The following is an 18,326-nucleotide window of genomic DNA, read 5'->3' as shown; positions in this document are numbered from 1 at the left end:
AAGAATGATTGTATCACCTAAAGTTCCTAGTCCATTATTTTGTTCTTTTTCTGTTCTGCTCTGGTTTTGTTGGGATTCCAGTCTGGTGAAGGTCGAGTCGGTTCTGGTTCCACAGTCCAATCCAGGTGAATTGAGCACACCTGTCTAAAAGCAATCTGTTTGCCGACACTATTTCCCTTTGATGTCTGGTGGTCCCCCCACCTTTTGTATATTTGAAGTGAGCGCAACAGACATATCAATCTATCCACCAAAATACTTAGCACGAATCTGTTTTTTTTTTTTGTTTGTTAAGTGTCATTTTCTTCCCCCCCCCCTTCTCTCTCTCTCTCTCTCTCTCTCTCTCTCTCTTTCTTTATATCTCTCCCTATCTATCTATCTCTCTCTCTCTCTCTCTCTCTCTCTGTGTCTCTCTCTCCTTAATACTTGATGATGATGATAATAATAATGATGATGAAATAACGACGACGACGACGATGATGGTGATGATGATGATGATGATGATGATGATGATGATGATGATGATGATGATGATGATGATGATAACGATGGCAATTCTTTCTCCCGTCCACATTCCTTTTAAACATAAACATGATTATTGTACCGTAACTTATTATTTTCGTATTTTAATTCATCCATGCCAGATAGATAGGATTCCCCACGGACCATTCTATCTTAATTAAAATAGCGTCTACCGTAATTCCATTTAGAATGTCAATCCTACAAATAGTTTGGTGCCATTTCAATCTCCACGCAGGGAAGCGGTGACATTCTAACATATATATCCGAATCATACACATTTTGCCCCCTTTGTTTATATATACAAATGATACGAAGAAGTAGGGCACAATCAAAACTGTGCCCTAGGAACTGTGGGGGTGAGGAGTTGGGGGGGGGGGGGGGCGGGGGATACCTTTACGCACATTGATTCGAACGTCATGCATTTTATTGTTATGATTTTCTTTTTTTTTTCTAAAATGTCAAGTGTATTTTGCTTCCATAACTTTGAATCAAATGCATTTGACTCGTGTACTTAACTCTCTCCTTACCAGCCATTTTCAGGATTTTCCCCAAAAACTTCACACCCAACTAAGACAAAAATTGATTTTTATCACTCAGACATATCTAATAGCAATAAAGTTCTTGCGATACATAAGTTCTTGAGCTAAACATGCACTGTTCAATTTCTTTAAATTTTATCATTTACAAAGGAAATTTGAATAAGAATTATGTTGGTTGTATCGTAACGAATGTGACGATTTTCCTATAGTTGGTAAGGACATAATTTTGAATGTGTTGATGAGGCACTGTAAAGCTTTGTACATGTCGTGATCCTTGGCTTGTATTCTTACAAACGATGGGACTCGATGTGTCCTATTTGAAATGCTTTTCTTTTCCTCTTGAAAAATTGTAAGCTTTGAACCAAGCACTTTTTTAAAAATCTGCCACAAAGACAAATATGATATTGGAAGTTCTTAAATAATTCGTTTCCAAAATTTTATGAAAGGTATGATTTAAAAAAAAAAGAGTAAACAAAATAAAGATAACCTGATTTTGTAAAAGGCGTTTTGAGATACATAATAACGAATAGCGTTTATTCAACTTGCGCGTCTGAAATGGTATGGTAGCTATAGATAGTTCGAAGATGACGTCACTCAAGTCTTTGTTATTGTTTTTTGCCATCCGCGTTTATGAGTAATGCTCACTGAAGTGTATTAACCAGACTATAAACGTTCATAGATACACACAGTTTTGTGTGTCGGAAGTATAACGGACCAACACACAAAACATGACAATGTGTAACCTTAAACTTTTGTAGTCTGGTTAATGCAGTTTAGTAAGAATTACTCACGAACGTGGATGGCAAAAACCAATAACAATAACAAAGACCCGAGTGACGTCAACTTCATTCTATCTATAACTTGTAAGTAACCAGTCATACCCTCCCCACTAGATAGAGAGCGACGTTTTATGTTGCAGAAGATATCAAAATTATATCTGTAAATTGTGAAAGCTTACTATGGTCTGACTTACTTTAAAGCAAAATCTTTGGGAGGAGCTCCGCCTCTCCCCCTGTTTAACCCACTCAACCCTAACACCGACTATATCCGTAGTTTACCCAGGTTACTTTTACCCCATGCCTATTTATTACATCTTTCTGAGACAAATTATAGGCGTAGTAATCAAAATTAATGTCTTAGTTTTTGTATGTTAATGGTAGTTGAATAAAACTATCTATCTACATGCTCATTTTTAATACATTTTTCTCCAATTTTGAAAAGTAGCAAAAGTCTTTAGGATTGAGTGAGTTAAAAGGAAAAAATAAGTCGGTAATCCTTCCATCCAATGACAATCTTGTTTGCTTCAATCTTTGTTTAGATCATTTATATAATAAATAGGTAGAATGCGTATGGAGTACAACCATTGTCTACTGATATACTTCTATATAAGAAGTCACTGAGTACAACAGACTACAGTCCTAAATCCATGTGACACTAGGCTGCTAGAAGATGTGGGCTGTAAAAAATAATAAACAAAAATGAATATCACAGGTTCAAAAAAGAACAAAGTACCCAACACGGAACGTTTCGGGCTCAAAACCCTTCTTCTATTTATGTATTTATTGTTTTTTGTTGTTGACTGAAGAATGGTTTTGAGCCCGAAACGTTCCATGGGTACTTTGCTCTTTTTTGAATCTGTTATATTCATTTTTGTTTATTACTTTTTACAGTCCTAATTCGACGCAAAACGCTAAGCCTCGAAGTAAAATAAAAAAGTCATACTTTGGATGAGAGTTAAATGTTTTTATACTCGTGTTCAGGTGGTTGCAAACAAATTTATTGATATGGTGAAAATTCCAATGAGGGCACAGGTAAATTTTTTACCTCTCTATACATGTATTATTCCCCATCCCCATCCCTGCCTTCACCCCTCAGCCTCACTGTATGAATTTACTGCACTGTCGCGTCGTTTGTTTTTTTCTTTCATTTTTCTTTTTTTATTATTTTTGTTTATTTGTTTGTTTTTTATTTCGTTTTTTTTTTTTTTGTTTGTTTTGTTTATGTTGATTTTTTTTTCATTAAAATAAGTTTGGTTAGTTGGTAAATATATTATATAGAGAGCGCGACACAAACACACACACACACACACCGCGCGAACACACGGATAGAGAGAGAGAGAGAGAGAGAGAGAGAGAGAGAGAGAGAGAGAGAGAGAGAGAGAAAAGAGAGAGAGAAAAAAAAATAAAGAGAGAGAGAGAGAGAGAGAGAGAGAGAGAGAGAGAGAGAGAGAGAGATGCTTTTTTGTATCTGAGCACCATTACCCCTCTCAACTCAGGCGTTGCCATCTTTTAGATCACTCTGTCACAAAGGCCAGTGTCGTATATTATTATTGTGTTGGGAGTGTTATATTTAATAACTATTTTAAAGAGCCCAACAACACTCATTTTATGGACGTCATCGATTTAAAACTAGTGTAAAAAGTTAATCTGGACTACAGGGCCGGGGAAAAAAACAAGACGAAGGGACATGAAATTATAGTGTAGAATCAAACACTTTAGAATCGCTTCGTTTTCTTCTTCTTATTATTATTATTATTAATTTTATTGTAACTTCTTAAAATTGTTTTGTTTTTAATTTTGTTGTTTTTGTTTGTTTGTTTTTTTTTTGTTGCTGTTGTTGTTGTTATTGTTGTTGTTTTCCGTTTTGTCCTTTTTGACCTAATTATTCGTTCCACTCTTTATTTACGGTTTTTATATATTAGCTTATTTAATAATCCTGGTCATGTTTTCTTTTTGCTTGTATCTAACTGTTTCTTTATGACCGCTTCCATTTCAGATATTCGAGAATTGCGGGGCGCCACAGCTCATGAGGTCAAAGCGAGATGCCGCCCCTGCAGCCGCTGCCCAAATGCCACAGATGCCGCAGATGCCACAGATGCCACAAATGCCACAAATGCCTCATATCCCTTCCTCCCCAACCCGCCACCAATTTCGTCCCTCCGCCTCCTCCTCTTCCTCCTCGTCCTCTTCATCCGCTTCCTCACCCTCCAACCCTCACTCCCATTCCTCCCAGAGATTTACCTTTGAGTTCGACCGGTCCTTCAGTGGCGGCAAGTCCAAGTCCAAAAAAGGGTGGCATTCCAAGGGATCGAATTCGAAGACTGGTTTGGATAGATTGGTCAGGGACATCAAAGAGAAGGTATTGATTGATTGATTGGTTGATTGAGTGATTGTTGACTATGAAAGGGAATTAATTGATTGTATAATTAAAAGTTTATCATTTGATCGAGACGACTTTATCATCTATCTGTTTTGTTAAAAAAATTTTATCTCTCTTTAGATTAATCGAGATTGAGTATCTATTAGAGGGTTTAAAATTTTTTTTTGATTATTTCGATAAGGGTTCATCACAATCGATTCAATAAATTTCTATTTGTTTTCAGTTTTGTTTCAATTGCAGGTTGATACATTTTTTTCTTGTTATAAAGATGTATATTTGTTTTTATTCCCCCCCCCCTCTCTCTCTCTCTCTCTCTCTCTCTCTCTCTCTCTCTCTCTCTCTCTCTCTCTCTCTCTCTTTTAAATTTTTTAATGAGGGAGTTGGAGGGAAGCTCGAAGGCTTAATTGAAATGTTATCTTTGATTGCCTTCTGACATGTCTCCATTATTTATTTATTTACTTATTTATTTTATTTATTTATTTATTCATTCATTCATTAATCAAGCATATCTCCCATTTTCAAACAATATGTGTCGATGCTCTTTCTTGAACCTTCTCCGTTCCAAACTGAAATTATTTTTTTTTAAGGAAAAAAATTTAATGAATACTAAATAAAGCAGCCACGTCTATCTGTCTCTGTCTGTCTCTATGACCAGGTGAAAACAGCGAAAGACTTCTGGGTCCAACTGCCGTACATGGTGTGTAACGACGAGAAGCTGGTTGCCGACGTGGACTCGGATGAGAACGATTGCTGGAATGGCCAGGACAGGGCGAAGTAAACAAACACACTCTTTTACTCTCGTTTTTCCATCACCTCCGCCTCTCTCTCTCTCTCTCTCTCTCTCTCTCTCTCTCTCTCTCTCTCTCTCTCTCTCTCTCTCTCTCTCTCTTTCTCTCTTATTTTTCTTCTTCCACATCAAAACACTACCACTCTAACATCCCACCCTCTTCTGCACATTTTCCTCCTCTTCATCCTCTTTCCACTCCTCCCCCTCCTCCTCCCCACTCCCCCCAACCCCACACCCTCCTTAAATGTATTCTCATTGCTGGGCCTTCTCCTCGTCATCAAACAATCTCATCGTTGGTTCTCCTCCTCCTCCTCCTCCTCCTCCTCCTCCTCCTCCTCCTCCTCCCTCCTCCTCCCTCCTCCTCCTCTTCCTCTAACACATTCTCATTTTTGGCTTTCCTGCCCCCCCCCCCCCATCCTCCTTTGCTTACTCATTATTGTTGTCTACCACTGGTAGACCCACCCTTCACACGTGTCATGCAATTAACCCTATTGATTCAGTAGGGGGAAGAAGAAAAAAAAAGGAAACTAGACAGTGAAAATTGCTCTAATCTGTGGAAATAAATGTCTCATGGTCTTCCTGACCGGATAGCTTCGAGTATGTATATAACATTATATCTACTAACGACTAGAGACTCAAATCCCGGACAGTTGCCATTGGCTGCTGAAATTGAGGTCATGACCTATGACTCCACCCTGGAGGGCACTCAGAATGAATACCGACTTTTTCAAGTGACCAAATTACGGTGGTGGTGGTGGTGGTGGTGGTGATAATGATGATGTGATGATGATGATGATGATGATGATGATGATGATGATGATGATGATGATGATGATGATGGTGGTGGTGATAGTGTTGGTGAGGTGGAAGTTGTGGAGGTTGTGGTGGTGGTGGTAGTGTTGGTGAGGTGGAAGTTGTGGTGGTGGTGGTGGAGGAAGTGGTAGTGTGGGTGGTGATAATGATGATAATGACGGTGGTGGTGGTAGTGTTGGTGAGGTGGAAGTTGTGGTGGTGGTGGTGGAGGAAGTGGTAGTGTGGGTGGTGATAATGATGATAATGACGGTGATGGTGGTGGTGGTGGTGGTAGTGTTGGTGACGTGGAAGTTGTGGTGGTGGTGGTGGAGGAAGTGGTAGTGTGGGTGGTAATAATGATGATAATGATGGTGATGGTGATGGTGATGGTGGTGGTGGTGGTGGTGGTAGTGTTGGTGAGGTGGAAGTGGTGGAGGGGTGGTGGTGGTGTAGGAGATGGTGGTGTAGGTGGTGATAATGTTGAAAATGATGATGATGGTGGTGGTGGTAGTGGTGGTGGTGCTGGTGGTGGAGGAAATGAATGGTGGTGATAGTGTTGGTGAGGATGGAAGTGGGTGGTGGGTGACAATGATAACACGATTAGAGTCAATGAAATGTTTGCAGGGGGGAAGGGGACAGGGGACGGAAAATTTATCCATTTTGTGATTCATAGGCCAAAAAGAGACATGGTCGGAATTAATAAAAGTTATTAACTTATTAAAAGGTAAAAAAAAAGTAAGTAATCCCGTTTGTATGTTTAATTAAACGCTTTACAAAACGTTTTACTCTCTTTGTACATAGTGCATGGTTAACCAGTGAACCTCTGTACTCTTGAAAAATTCCTATTTATAGATTTAGCCAGAAAATTCGTCCTTCAAATATCGATCGATATAAATTATCCCCATTTTGGCAAAACTATTTATTTATTTATTTATTTATTTATTTATTTATTTATTTATTTATTTATTTATTCATTCATTTATCTGACATGATTCCAGATACACACCAGAGGTTTTGAAGGACGGAGTTCTCCAGCAAATTTACAACCCCGAGGTGGAAGTGGACGTGACTAAGACTAACTCCATCGTCAACAGGCAGAAGGTTCAACTCCAGCTCATTGTCAACAAACTGAACAACGCCTATAAGGGTGAAGATGTCGACTGGATAGATACTGGTAATACATGAATAGATAGATAGATAGATAAATTATGATGAACAGATAGTAGAAGAAATAAATGGATGGATAAAAGAAACAATAGATAGACTGACAGATAGATTGATTGACAGATATATAATAATAATTGAGCTTTTAATAATTGAGCTTTTATGTAGCGCAATATCCACTAAACATGCTGAAAGCGCTTTACAAGTGGTCCCTTGACAACAGCAACATTTAACATGTAGGACGGTACATGACGCCTGTTAGGCGATATTACAAAATTTTTCAGACAGAGACAACGCTGTTAACGGCCCGGTACTCATTTTACACCTGAGTATGGTGAGAGAATGTGAGTAAAGAGCCTTATCTAAGGACTCAACTATGCACCGAGCGAGGATATATATATATATATATATATATATATATATATATATATATATATATATATATATATATATATATATATATATATATATATTTATATATATTTATATATATTTATATATATATAGGGAGAGAGAGAGAGAGAGAGAGAGAGAGAGAGAGAGAGAGAGGAGAGAGAGAGAGAGGAGAGAGAGAGAGAGAGAGAGAACATAGAGAAAGAGGAGAGAGAGAGAGAGAGAGAGAGAGAGAGAGAGAGAGAGAGAGAGAGAGAGAGAGAGAGAGAGATATATATCTCTCTATATGGTTGTTTGTTTCTTTTTTTTATTCATTTAAGTATATTTGATACATTTTCAAGTTCCCGTTGCTCATTTGTGACCCACCGTCTCAAAAAGATATCACAGTGATGCCAAAACTCCGGTTTCACCGGAAAAAACTCCGGTCTGGAGCAAAAAATTCCGGGCTCCTGGCAACTTCCGTCAAATTCCGGTGAGGTCAATTTGCTCCAAGGATACCCCCCCCCCCCCCCTTCCAACCACCACATCATCATCATTACCACTAGTATTACAACCATCATCACCACACTACTACTGCAACCACCACCACATCATCATCACTACCACTACTACTACAACCACCACTACCACATAATCTTTACGACCTCTACTACTACAACCACCACCACATCATCATCACTACTACTACAACCACCACCACTACATCGTCATTACCACTACTACTACAACCACCACCACCACATCATCATTACCACTACTACTACAACCACCACCACCACATCATCACCACCACTACTACTGCAACCACCACCACATCATCATCATTACCACTACTACTACAACCACCACCACCACCACACCATTACCACTACTACTACAACCACCACCACCACATCATCACTACCACTACTACTACAACCACCACTACTACTACAACCACCACAACCACATCATCATTACCGCTACTACTACAACCACCACCACCACCACATCATCACTACCACTACTACTACAACCACCACTACCACATCATCACTACCACTACTACTACAACCACCACAACCACATCATCACTACCACTACTACTACAACAACCACCACCACCACATCATCACTACCACTACTACTACAACCACCACAATCACATCATCACTACCACTACTACTACAACCACCACCACATCACTACCACTACTACTACAACCACCACCACATCACTACCACTACTACTACAACCACCACCACCACCACATCATCACTACCACTAATACTACTATAACCACCACCACAACATCATCATCACTACCACCACTACTACAACCACCATAACCACCACATCATCATCGCTACCAATACTACTACAACTACCACCATCACCTCATCTTCATCACTACCACCACTACTACTACTACAACCACCACCACCACATCATCATCATCACTACCACTGCTACTACAACCACCACATCATCATCACCATCACTACTACTACTACTACTACTACTACTACTACTACTACTGCTAATGCTACTACTATACTACAACAACAACCACTACAATATCATCATCACTACCACTACTACTACAACCACCAGCACCACATCATCATCACGACCAGTACTACTACACACCACCACCACATTATCATCACTACCACGACTACTACTACAACCACCACCACATCATCATTACCATTACTACTACAACCACCACTACCACATCATCATCACTACCATTTGTACTACAACCACCACCACCACATCAACATCACTACCACCACTACTACAACCACCACCACATCATTATCATCACGACCACAACTACTACAACCACTATACCACCACCACATCATCATCACTACAACTACTACTTCAACCAGCACCACCACCATATCATCATCACTACCACCACTACCTCAACCACCACCACCATATCATCATCACTACCACTACAACTACAACATCAACCACTATCACATCTTCATCATCTCTACCACTATTACTACAACCACCAACACCACATCATCCTCACTACCACCAGTACTACAATCTCTACCATTAGGTTTTGGCGCTTTACTTCATTTGAAATAAGGAAATTTTGGGATTGTAATTTGCAATGTGTTTATGTATCATAATATACACTGTAATTCTAATCAGTTATCTATTTAGAACTATACAATATGTAAGCACAATGCCAAATATCGTTCCAATTCCTTTTTTTTTTGTACGCGGAAATTCCTCTTTCGGCGTTGAAATTCCTACGAGTGGTGGCTGAAACTCCTGTGAGCCAAATTCAAAGTTGGCATCTCTGGATATCATGTCTATGTCGAGATGAATGGGACTTCCAAAAGTGGATTTGGAATGAAAAGGAAATTATCATCTTTCAGTTTTTCGCAATCAAGAAATTGTATTTATTCTCTGCCGTCGTGAATAGAAATTAACACCAAGTTTCTGATTTGCGATTTCAAAAATTCAATTTTCAGCCCCTAATCATCCCGACATAGGTACCTCTTTGACACGTGGGTCATATATTGTTGTCTAATTCTCTGTCAATAGTAATTATTGAAACAACTACTTTGATTATTCTTAATCTAACTTTACCTTATCTTATCTTATCTTATCTTATCCGTATTCCAGAAATCGAAAACATTGTCAGCGGTAGTGGAAGTGGTAGCGGAGATGACGGCTTCATCTACCAGGGTAGTGGATCGGGCGATGGAAACTTCTCGGATCCAGGCAGACCGGTGGTCACTATCGACAACTCGAATAACGGCGGCAAACCCTTTGTACCCCACATTAACAATGGCAGGCCAACCAAAATTGACATTGGGCACGGAGGAAGTCATGGTCATGGTCATGGACACCAAGGGAAAAATACAATTATTGGTAGTGGTGGTAAACAACGGCCGGGCAGTGGTCATGGTGGTGGCTTTATCAAGCCTGGAACCAACAGCAATAACAAATTCAATAGTAATAGGAACAACAACAACAACAACAACAACAACAACAGAAATAATAAGTTCAACAACAACAAATCTGGACGGCCGACGGATACAATCCACAAAATGCCGAAAAAAGGAAATAATATTAAAAACAATAATAACTCTGACGGCGGTGCAACGGCGTCTGTTGTGAATTCTGTAAGCTTGTTGCTGATTTCAGTGCTGGTATCATTGGTTTCTATACGAGGGAATCTTTTGGTAGCAGGTGTAACAAGATGGTTGTAGTCGGTGCCTTTACCCTTCTGTATCATTGTGAAGACAGTAAACAGCAAATTGCCATTTGTTTGAAGTATAAAAGTATAAGAGTATCATCACAGTACAACAGGAATGGTGGTTATTTGACCTACTTAAAAGTGTAACAAGCACCGTTAAACACATAAAAACAAATAACGACATCTACAATAATCATATGTGTGATTTAGAAATGATGATTTAGGATGACATTGAGTCGGGAGGAAAGGTCTGGTTGGGAGGAATTGTCAGGGATGAGATGGAAGTCATCTTCACACCTGGCCATTAACAAATGGGATTACTAGATAAAGCTTAAACAAAAGCCGTTGATTCTACAACAAAAGAAACAACAACAACAACATCAGTACCCAAAGATAAGGGTATTAGATTTTTTTTTTCCGTCCAACATATGACACTCACCAAAGTACAGAAAATTTCCCAATTTGAGATTCTCCTTTGATTTAAGAAGGGATAGATAAAAACTACAAATAGAAATGAAAAAGAATTGTGACATGATCAATTGGATTTAAGCAAGAACACAAAAAATAAATTTTTTTTCCCCTGTCTTTTGTACATCACAATACAACAAATGTTCATGATAAACCAACCACCATTCCTATCTCACGGTATCAATCCTACACAACTTTTTGCATGGAGACTTGCTGTTGCACCCATCTGGACAGTTTTTATGAAAGTAAACGTCTCGTTTTTACCATCAAACCAACTCAATCCTGAACTCTCTTTTTTTCAAAATGTATATCCCTGTTGTACAAGACTAAATAAATAATTACTTATTAATCAAACAAACAACGAATCAATAATCTAAACCATCTTCAAACTTTGGAATTGAACAAACAATGGACATAATGATCATAGATTGGGATTGTTTTTTTTTAAAAATGTACTTGTAATTCTTGATGTGATATGATTCAATTCACATTTGGTTTATAACTTACGTCTATATACCAATGATGATGATTGACTTTCGCTGTGCGGCAAGTAACAAAGTGCATTTGATCGGATTTCGTTTTTGCTTGTGATAAAATAAAGAACGATTTTGTTTGTTTTTCACAACAAAACCCAAGCCTTGATTTCCTGATATTATTTTATTCCTTGGTGTCCAAAGGAAGGTGCACAGAATTCATCATGCCATCATCTCTATCTAAAGATGATCATTTTTGTGAATTCAAACTCTTCTGCTTTGTTAAAACTACAAATTAATAACGGCGACACTGGTGGAACTGGTGATTCAAGGAGGGAAGAGGGAAGACTGTGTCAATGTAGATCAGCATTGTTATTGTCTGACATGGATTTTATAACTATGACAGATAAGAAACACTTGGCTATATGCCTGACTTCCAAAGGAAAGAGCTCCTTCATCTACTTTGCTTGGATATCCAGGACATGGACTAAGGATTGAATATGAGGAATGAAATGGAGAGAAACAATTATTGAAAGGCATTGGAATGGTTTACGAATAGAATAACACGGAGGAAAGGGACATTGTTGATAGCAGCACTTTGAACAAGGAATGTTGGAAAATAATTTATGATGTAGATGAAGTGACGAGTCACTACACTATTTGAAGTATTCTTATAATTGATCAAAACATTTTTAAAAAAAAGAGTACCCTTATTTTCAATGTGGATGAACGAGAATTTTTAAATATGTTATTCAAAGATGTTTGTGTTTGGATTGACTGTGTGGTAAATTGTATGAATGTGTGTGGGAGTGGGTGTGTGTGTGTGTTGGTGTGTCTGTGTGACATGAGATTGATGAAAGGTGAATCGCATTATGCTGTACATAGATTATTTATCAAATATTTTTGGATGATTTATGATATATATTTTGTTCATGACAAAAACCACAAACACAGTGTAAGGATTGATAATTTGATGTTTGTGCTGGGACCGAAGTTCAAAAATCCTTGAGAAGAAATCATTTGGTTTCAATAACGTGTACCAAATGATTTTTAGAAATTTATTTCTCACAGAGGAAGGAATGGTTGAAATGACCATTTTCATGATTTATTTAATCCTTCCTCCTCTTAAAAAAAAAATAAAAAAAATTTAAATCTCATTTGGTTTTTAATTAAAAAAATTAGAGTTGCACATTTTTAAATGTACAGTTTTCTACCCCTAGTGGCTTCATCAAAAACCTCTTCTGTAGAACTATCAATGAAGGGAGTTAATCACTGATATCTTTTTTCGAACATGGGAAGTCAAAGAACAACACACAAAATTAGGATTATCTGTCTTGACTCACTTCCAAAAATAATGAACTGGACTGGTGTGAAAATCCAATCCCACGATTTTGATTATAATTTGAAATCAGCTGACATTGTCTGAGTGGATCACAAAGGCCGTAGCTGAATTTGTTGCTTTTATGTCAGATAGTCCATCTGAACTGTCTTAGGATGACACGTGACATACACTGATCGGCTGTTTTGAGATGGTTCTCGTAATCCTGAGAGTATTCAAACAGGTCTATGGAAATGACACCAAAGACATAAGAATAAGAATGATATTTATCAAAGAATACCTGAAGTGTGGATTGTGTGTTGACAAATTTCATCAATTTGAAATGGTCATTCTGTAATCCTAACGTTAATATGATCAAATTCCTGGTTCATGAAAACTTGGCCATGATTGCCCCTGATGTCCCCAAAAAGAATTGAAGAAAAAAAAAGTAATTTTTATTTTTTTTATTTTTTTTTAGAAATCAAATTTGTTTTCATGTTAAAATTAGCAAATGCCATAATTGATCGTTAACTTTTGATTTCCTTTATCTATTGTCTACCCAATGTCATTTACATTACATGGTTTACATATTCCCTCATTCTCATTGATTTTCCTTTTTTTGTCTACTACAGTTACTGTTGTAGATAAAACAAGAGGTGAAAATACAAAAACATTTAACATAATTTTTAAAATTATTCTTACCCTATGCTGCAAAATATTAAAAATAGATTACAGATTTAATGTTATGCTAATACTGTAGTATTTAACCAAGTATTTAAAATTAATATAGTAACTCACTAAATGTACTTCATTTTAATAAAACAAATGATTAGTATTCTTATGACTGACTCAGCTTTCTTCCAAGTTCATTTATGTTTTTGGGTGGGGTATTCTGACACGGGTTTTTATGTTAATATTAACATGGTGGGTAGAGAGGTGTGTTCTGTTCTCCTTTTCCATGTTACTTTGTCTTTTTTTGGATTGAGATTGATAGATTTACACCAGGCGCCTTTGACTTATGTCCGCTAAAATGTATAGTTGTGCTGGAGACTGTAGCAAAAGGGTGTGTTTTTAAAGGACTTAGGTATTTTAAAATCATCATTCATTTAATGAGAAAATATGAAAAATAAAACGTTTTTAAATTTTTGTTGTTGTTTAAAAAAAATTATTTTCGTCTTTTTTTGTGTTTGGAGGATGGTTGATACTAATATTTCTATTTCTATGTTTTAAATTATTCCTCTGCCCCAATACTATAGTGACATCACACTCCAATTTAACTAATAAAAATACGTAATTTTGCCATTGTTTTCACATCATCTTTTGTCACAGCTTTTATTATAGATAAATATCTAAATGTTTGCTAGTCATCATTAATATTATACCTCCACAACAGAGATTTTACTTCAGATTATTTGATTATATTTGTTTTTAAAGATTAGTTTATTATATTCACCCCTTTTGTAAGTTTTAAAAGAATAGCAAATGTAATGTCCTTTGATTATGCTGCACAATGAGAACAGTTTTCATTCACTACCTCAGTTATTTTTAAAGCAGAAAACGGATTTTTTTTTCTGATTTGAATTTCTTTAAAGGCTCCAGTAGCTGTCTTATTGCGACACAAACAATAATCGCTTATCACTGACCGTAATGTCACACAATGAGACATCAGGCCATCAGAATAAGAGTGAATCCCATATAATCGCAGCCATCTTGAGTACATGACTGTCAAACCAGATGGTATTCCAATTTGTAAGCATTTTCCACTGTTTTGATGCAATGAGGCATAGCATTACCCTGCTGCACTGTGTGACACTGCTACTTTTTAGATCATCTGATGTATTCAAGATATCGCTGCTTGTGACATCAAAGTGGTCATCACAAAAGTGGAAAATTTTAAAATGTTGTGTTTGTGACATGTATATGCCATATTACAGTTTGCTGCTCAACGTATTGTTTCGTGGTGGTACGTGATATGTGATATGGTTTACAGCATGTTTGCAATGGGTGATATCTCATTTTGTCAATGGAAGATATGATCATTGTTGACTATCCAAGCATTTGCCTCTTACTTAAGGTCTGAAGATCAATTTTGGAAACAGTGAGATCTAATTATTCCGTGCCGAATGACAGTGTTCGTTTGCAATGTTAATAGCTGGGCAGGTTCAAACATATGCTTATTTTACACTCAGATAACAAATTAATATGATTTTGATTGACCGTACACTAAAATATATAAGATCTGGAGATTTTTGTGTCACAACTGCTGTGTCTTTAATAATCATGACGGCAATGTTTATGATCATGCGATGTTACTTTATCATCCATTCTAAATGTTCAGAGTTCTTCCATACTATTAATGACTATAATTTACTATAACAACAGTTTGATTACTTTTTCAAATAGACTGACTCATTGAGACTGGGTATGACTATAACAACAGTTTGATTACTTTTTCAAATCGACTGACTCATTGTGACTGGGTATTGCTGTCATCGTGTGTTCATTGGGACACGTGGAAAATTAAAATTCTCTGAATATTTTAAGCATAATGTTGTTAATTTCTGGGTTGTTTTTTTTTTTTTTTTCACAATGATCATCATTTAAACGAAGCACCATATGAAAAAGAAATGCTTATTCAAATTATTTTTTTTAAAATGACCAATATGTGCCACGACTCTTTTAAGTAAACAAGACACATGAATCTGGAGGGTTTGTCCAAGTTTTGAATTGACATTTGGTAGACAGCAGGATATGACATACAATTTGTAACTAAACATACAATTTCGTTGTTAATACATATATTTTAGTTAATAAACTGCATTTATATTACTATGTATGTTTATATCTGTGCAACCATATAGACAGACAGAGAGAGAGAGTGAGAGAGTTTCTTTTTCATTTCGTTTGTTGATTGTTGTTTACAAAAGGAATGTATTCTGTATCCTGGGTGGGGATCCTGACCTCCCATAGCGGGCAGGGGGGTACATACTGTGTCTTCTATCCCCTTATGTCTGTTTTCCAACATGCTTTCTGTCTTTGTCTTGGAATGAGATTACTTGGTTTTGTCCTGGCCCTGGCCCGAGTCCTGGCTGGGAGGGAAACAGTCAAATGCATAGTTATTGTTTTGAGAGATGATATTTTTTTCCTTGTAAATCATCTCTCTGTTATGTATTATTATATTTATTTTTAATGTATGATGTAAGCGTCTGAGTGTATTTCTCCTTGTTGGATTGTGTGCTTGTGTCCGGATGAGACTTATAGGTGATCTCAAGCTAAGTACATTGATGGTATGCTCTTGGAATCTACATCTGATCCCTATTTGTTCCCAATTCCCCTTTGTCTTACTCTCTCTTGGGTGCTTTAATTGTAATTCTAGAACTTTCGACTATCCCATTTTCTTCCTTTTTACTGGCGCTGATATAACCTAAATGTGTTGCAAGCGCCGTAAAACCCTTAAAAACAAAACAAATATTCTGTATCATAATGTTACACACTTAACACTTTGTATCTGACAAGAAAAAAAGTTGTATTTTGCTAGGGTTCTCAAATCTATTCCGTTGTTATATGTCCTCTAGACTGTATTTTGAATCTATTTTGAAACTGTAAACACAATTTTCAATATCTTACATGAGTGAGGTAATTTTCTCAAACTTTTTTCTCTTATCGCACGAATTTGGTGTTGTTTTCTGTCTGTCACTTCTCTCTATCTCTCTCTCTCTCTCTCTCTCTCTCTCTCTCTCTCTCTCTCTCTCTCTCTCTCTCTCTCTCTCTGTTTCTCTCTCTCTCTCTCTCTCTCTCTCTCTCTCTCTCTCTCTCTCTGTCTCTTTTGTTTGTTTTTTTTGTAAAAAAAAATATTTGTGCCAAATGAAAATTTTAAATCATAGAATCAAACAAAACAGTGTGGAAGAAACTACACTTTTTTTCAGTTTTTTTTTTTAAATATTAATATTTTTTGTTGTTGTCAGCGTTCCTTAAAAAACATGTTTGTTTGTTATTGTTGTTGTTGTTTTTTGTTTGTTTTAAAAAAAATATAATTCCAAGCTGATAAGAAACACTTGTTTAAGATTACATTAATTTATGGAGTTACTCTCCATTACAACTGCTTTGGTGTATGCCATGAATTTACAATGTTGCGATATGAAATCGTATTTATGGCACATCATCGATTTCATTAGAAGGCTTATTAATATTTAGTCCATGATAGAAGATGAAAATGGTTATTGAATATTCACCAACTAGAAGACTTCCTGTTCTTTTTATTAGATTTCCTGGCCGGTGGGATGGGGCGGGGGGGGGGGGGGGGCTGGAGTGTAAAATTGTCTTTTGCCCTATTATTCCATTATTCTAACTGAATGTTTCTAATTCATTTTTTTTGTTTAACATGCCCTAGATCGAAATGGTTTGATTTAAGTTTAATTTTTGTTTTTTTGTTTTTTGTTTTTATTCTTCACTTCAAAGACAGGGATATAAAAGTTCTGCCAATATGCAGCATCAATCTATAAATTTTATACTTTAAGAAAAGGTATAGTCAATTCTTGGCAATTTCTAGTTTTTTATAGTGATATTCAATTGAGCACAAATGTTTTGTAAGAAATGTAACCTTGTCTTATATACATATATATGTTAGCTTTAAGTCAGACTTTTTATACTGTGTTTTTATACTCTTCTTCCCTTTCTCCTCCCCTTCCCCAGTCTGCTTCTTTTTCCTTTCTCCGTTTCTCCTCCCTCAACTATAATATATTTTTAAAATCAATGTATGAAAAATTATTATATTTTTATGCAAATAAATTTTATTATTCAATTTCGTCTTTGCTGTATTGTATCCCCCACGGCTTGAATTGTAGAATCATCGAAATGCAAATAGAAAAAAAAAATTGAAATAAATTTTTTGTGTTATTATGAAATATGAATTTGTTGTGATTTCCCGTGAACGATGATGTTAATGATTATGATCTGTACATATACATAATTTTTGTTATTATAGTGTTTTAAATTGACTTGTACTTTATTTTCTAAATATTGTAATGTTATGTATTGTGTGTGTGTGTGCGCGCGTGCCATGTGTTTGAATGTAGATGTCCGCGCGCGTGTGTGTACATAATTCTTGAAAGGTTTTAAGTGTGTGTTGTAATTTTGACAATATAAATTCTTAACTTCTAACATTAAAAGTTTTGTTGTATAAGCGTAAAATGGCATGGCGGTTTCTAAACTAATTAAACTGTACTGGAAATGAAGCAGATTTATGAAACTCTGTTCAAATCAACGCCATCAAACAACAAGCTCTATTCTGTGTATTTGTTCTTCTTTTTCTCCTGCTCATCTATGCTAATCTTGGTGGGCACCGTGACTGGGGCTTCCTCTGTTCTCTCTCTACCCTCCCCCCTCTCTCTCTCTCTCTCTCTCTCTCTCTCTCTCTCTCTCTCTCTCTCTCTTATCGGCGCTAATATGACCTTAAAGTGAGTCAGGCGTTTTTCTCTGTTTGTCCTTGCCTTATCGTCACCTT

General features: G+C 36.6%; 1 protein-coding gene across 1 annotated transcript in view; it reads left to right on the top strand.

The window, feature by feature from the left end:
• LOC144980978 (glypican-6-like) overlaps positions 1 to 11,085 on the top strand; it is a 158,849-nt gene extending 147,764 nt beyond the window's left edge. Inside the window, exons 6-9 of the mRNA XM_078929009.1 lie at positions 3,834 to 4,196; positions 4,873 to 4,991; positions 6,795 to 6,970; positions 9,988 to 11,085. Coding sequence (XP_078785135.1) covers positions 3,834 to 4,196; positions 4,873 to 4,991; positions 6,795 to 6,970; positions 9,988 to 10,577 — 1,248 coding nt within the window. The 3' untranslated portion in view covers positions 10,578 to 11,085. The remainder of the gene's footprint in view (positions 1 to 3,833; positions 4,197 to 4,872; positions 4,992 to 6,794; positions 6,971 to 9,987) is intronic.
• The last annotated feature ends 7,241 nt before the right edge of the window (positions 11,086 to 18,326 follow it).

This window comes from Berghia stephanieae, chromosome 10 (genome assembly GCF_034508935.2).
Source record: "Berghia stephanieae isolate SIO BIC M18660-M18661 chromosome 10, UCSD_Bste_1.3, whole genome shotgun sequence".
Classification (NCBI taxonomy): domain Eukaryota; kingdom Metazoa; phylum Mollusca; class Gastropoda; order Nudibranchia; family Aeolidiidae; genus Berghia; species Berghia stephanieae.
Note: the sequence above shows the minus strand (reverse complement) of the source record. Positions and strands in the feature narration are given on the sequence as shown.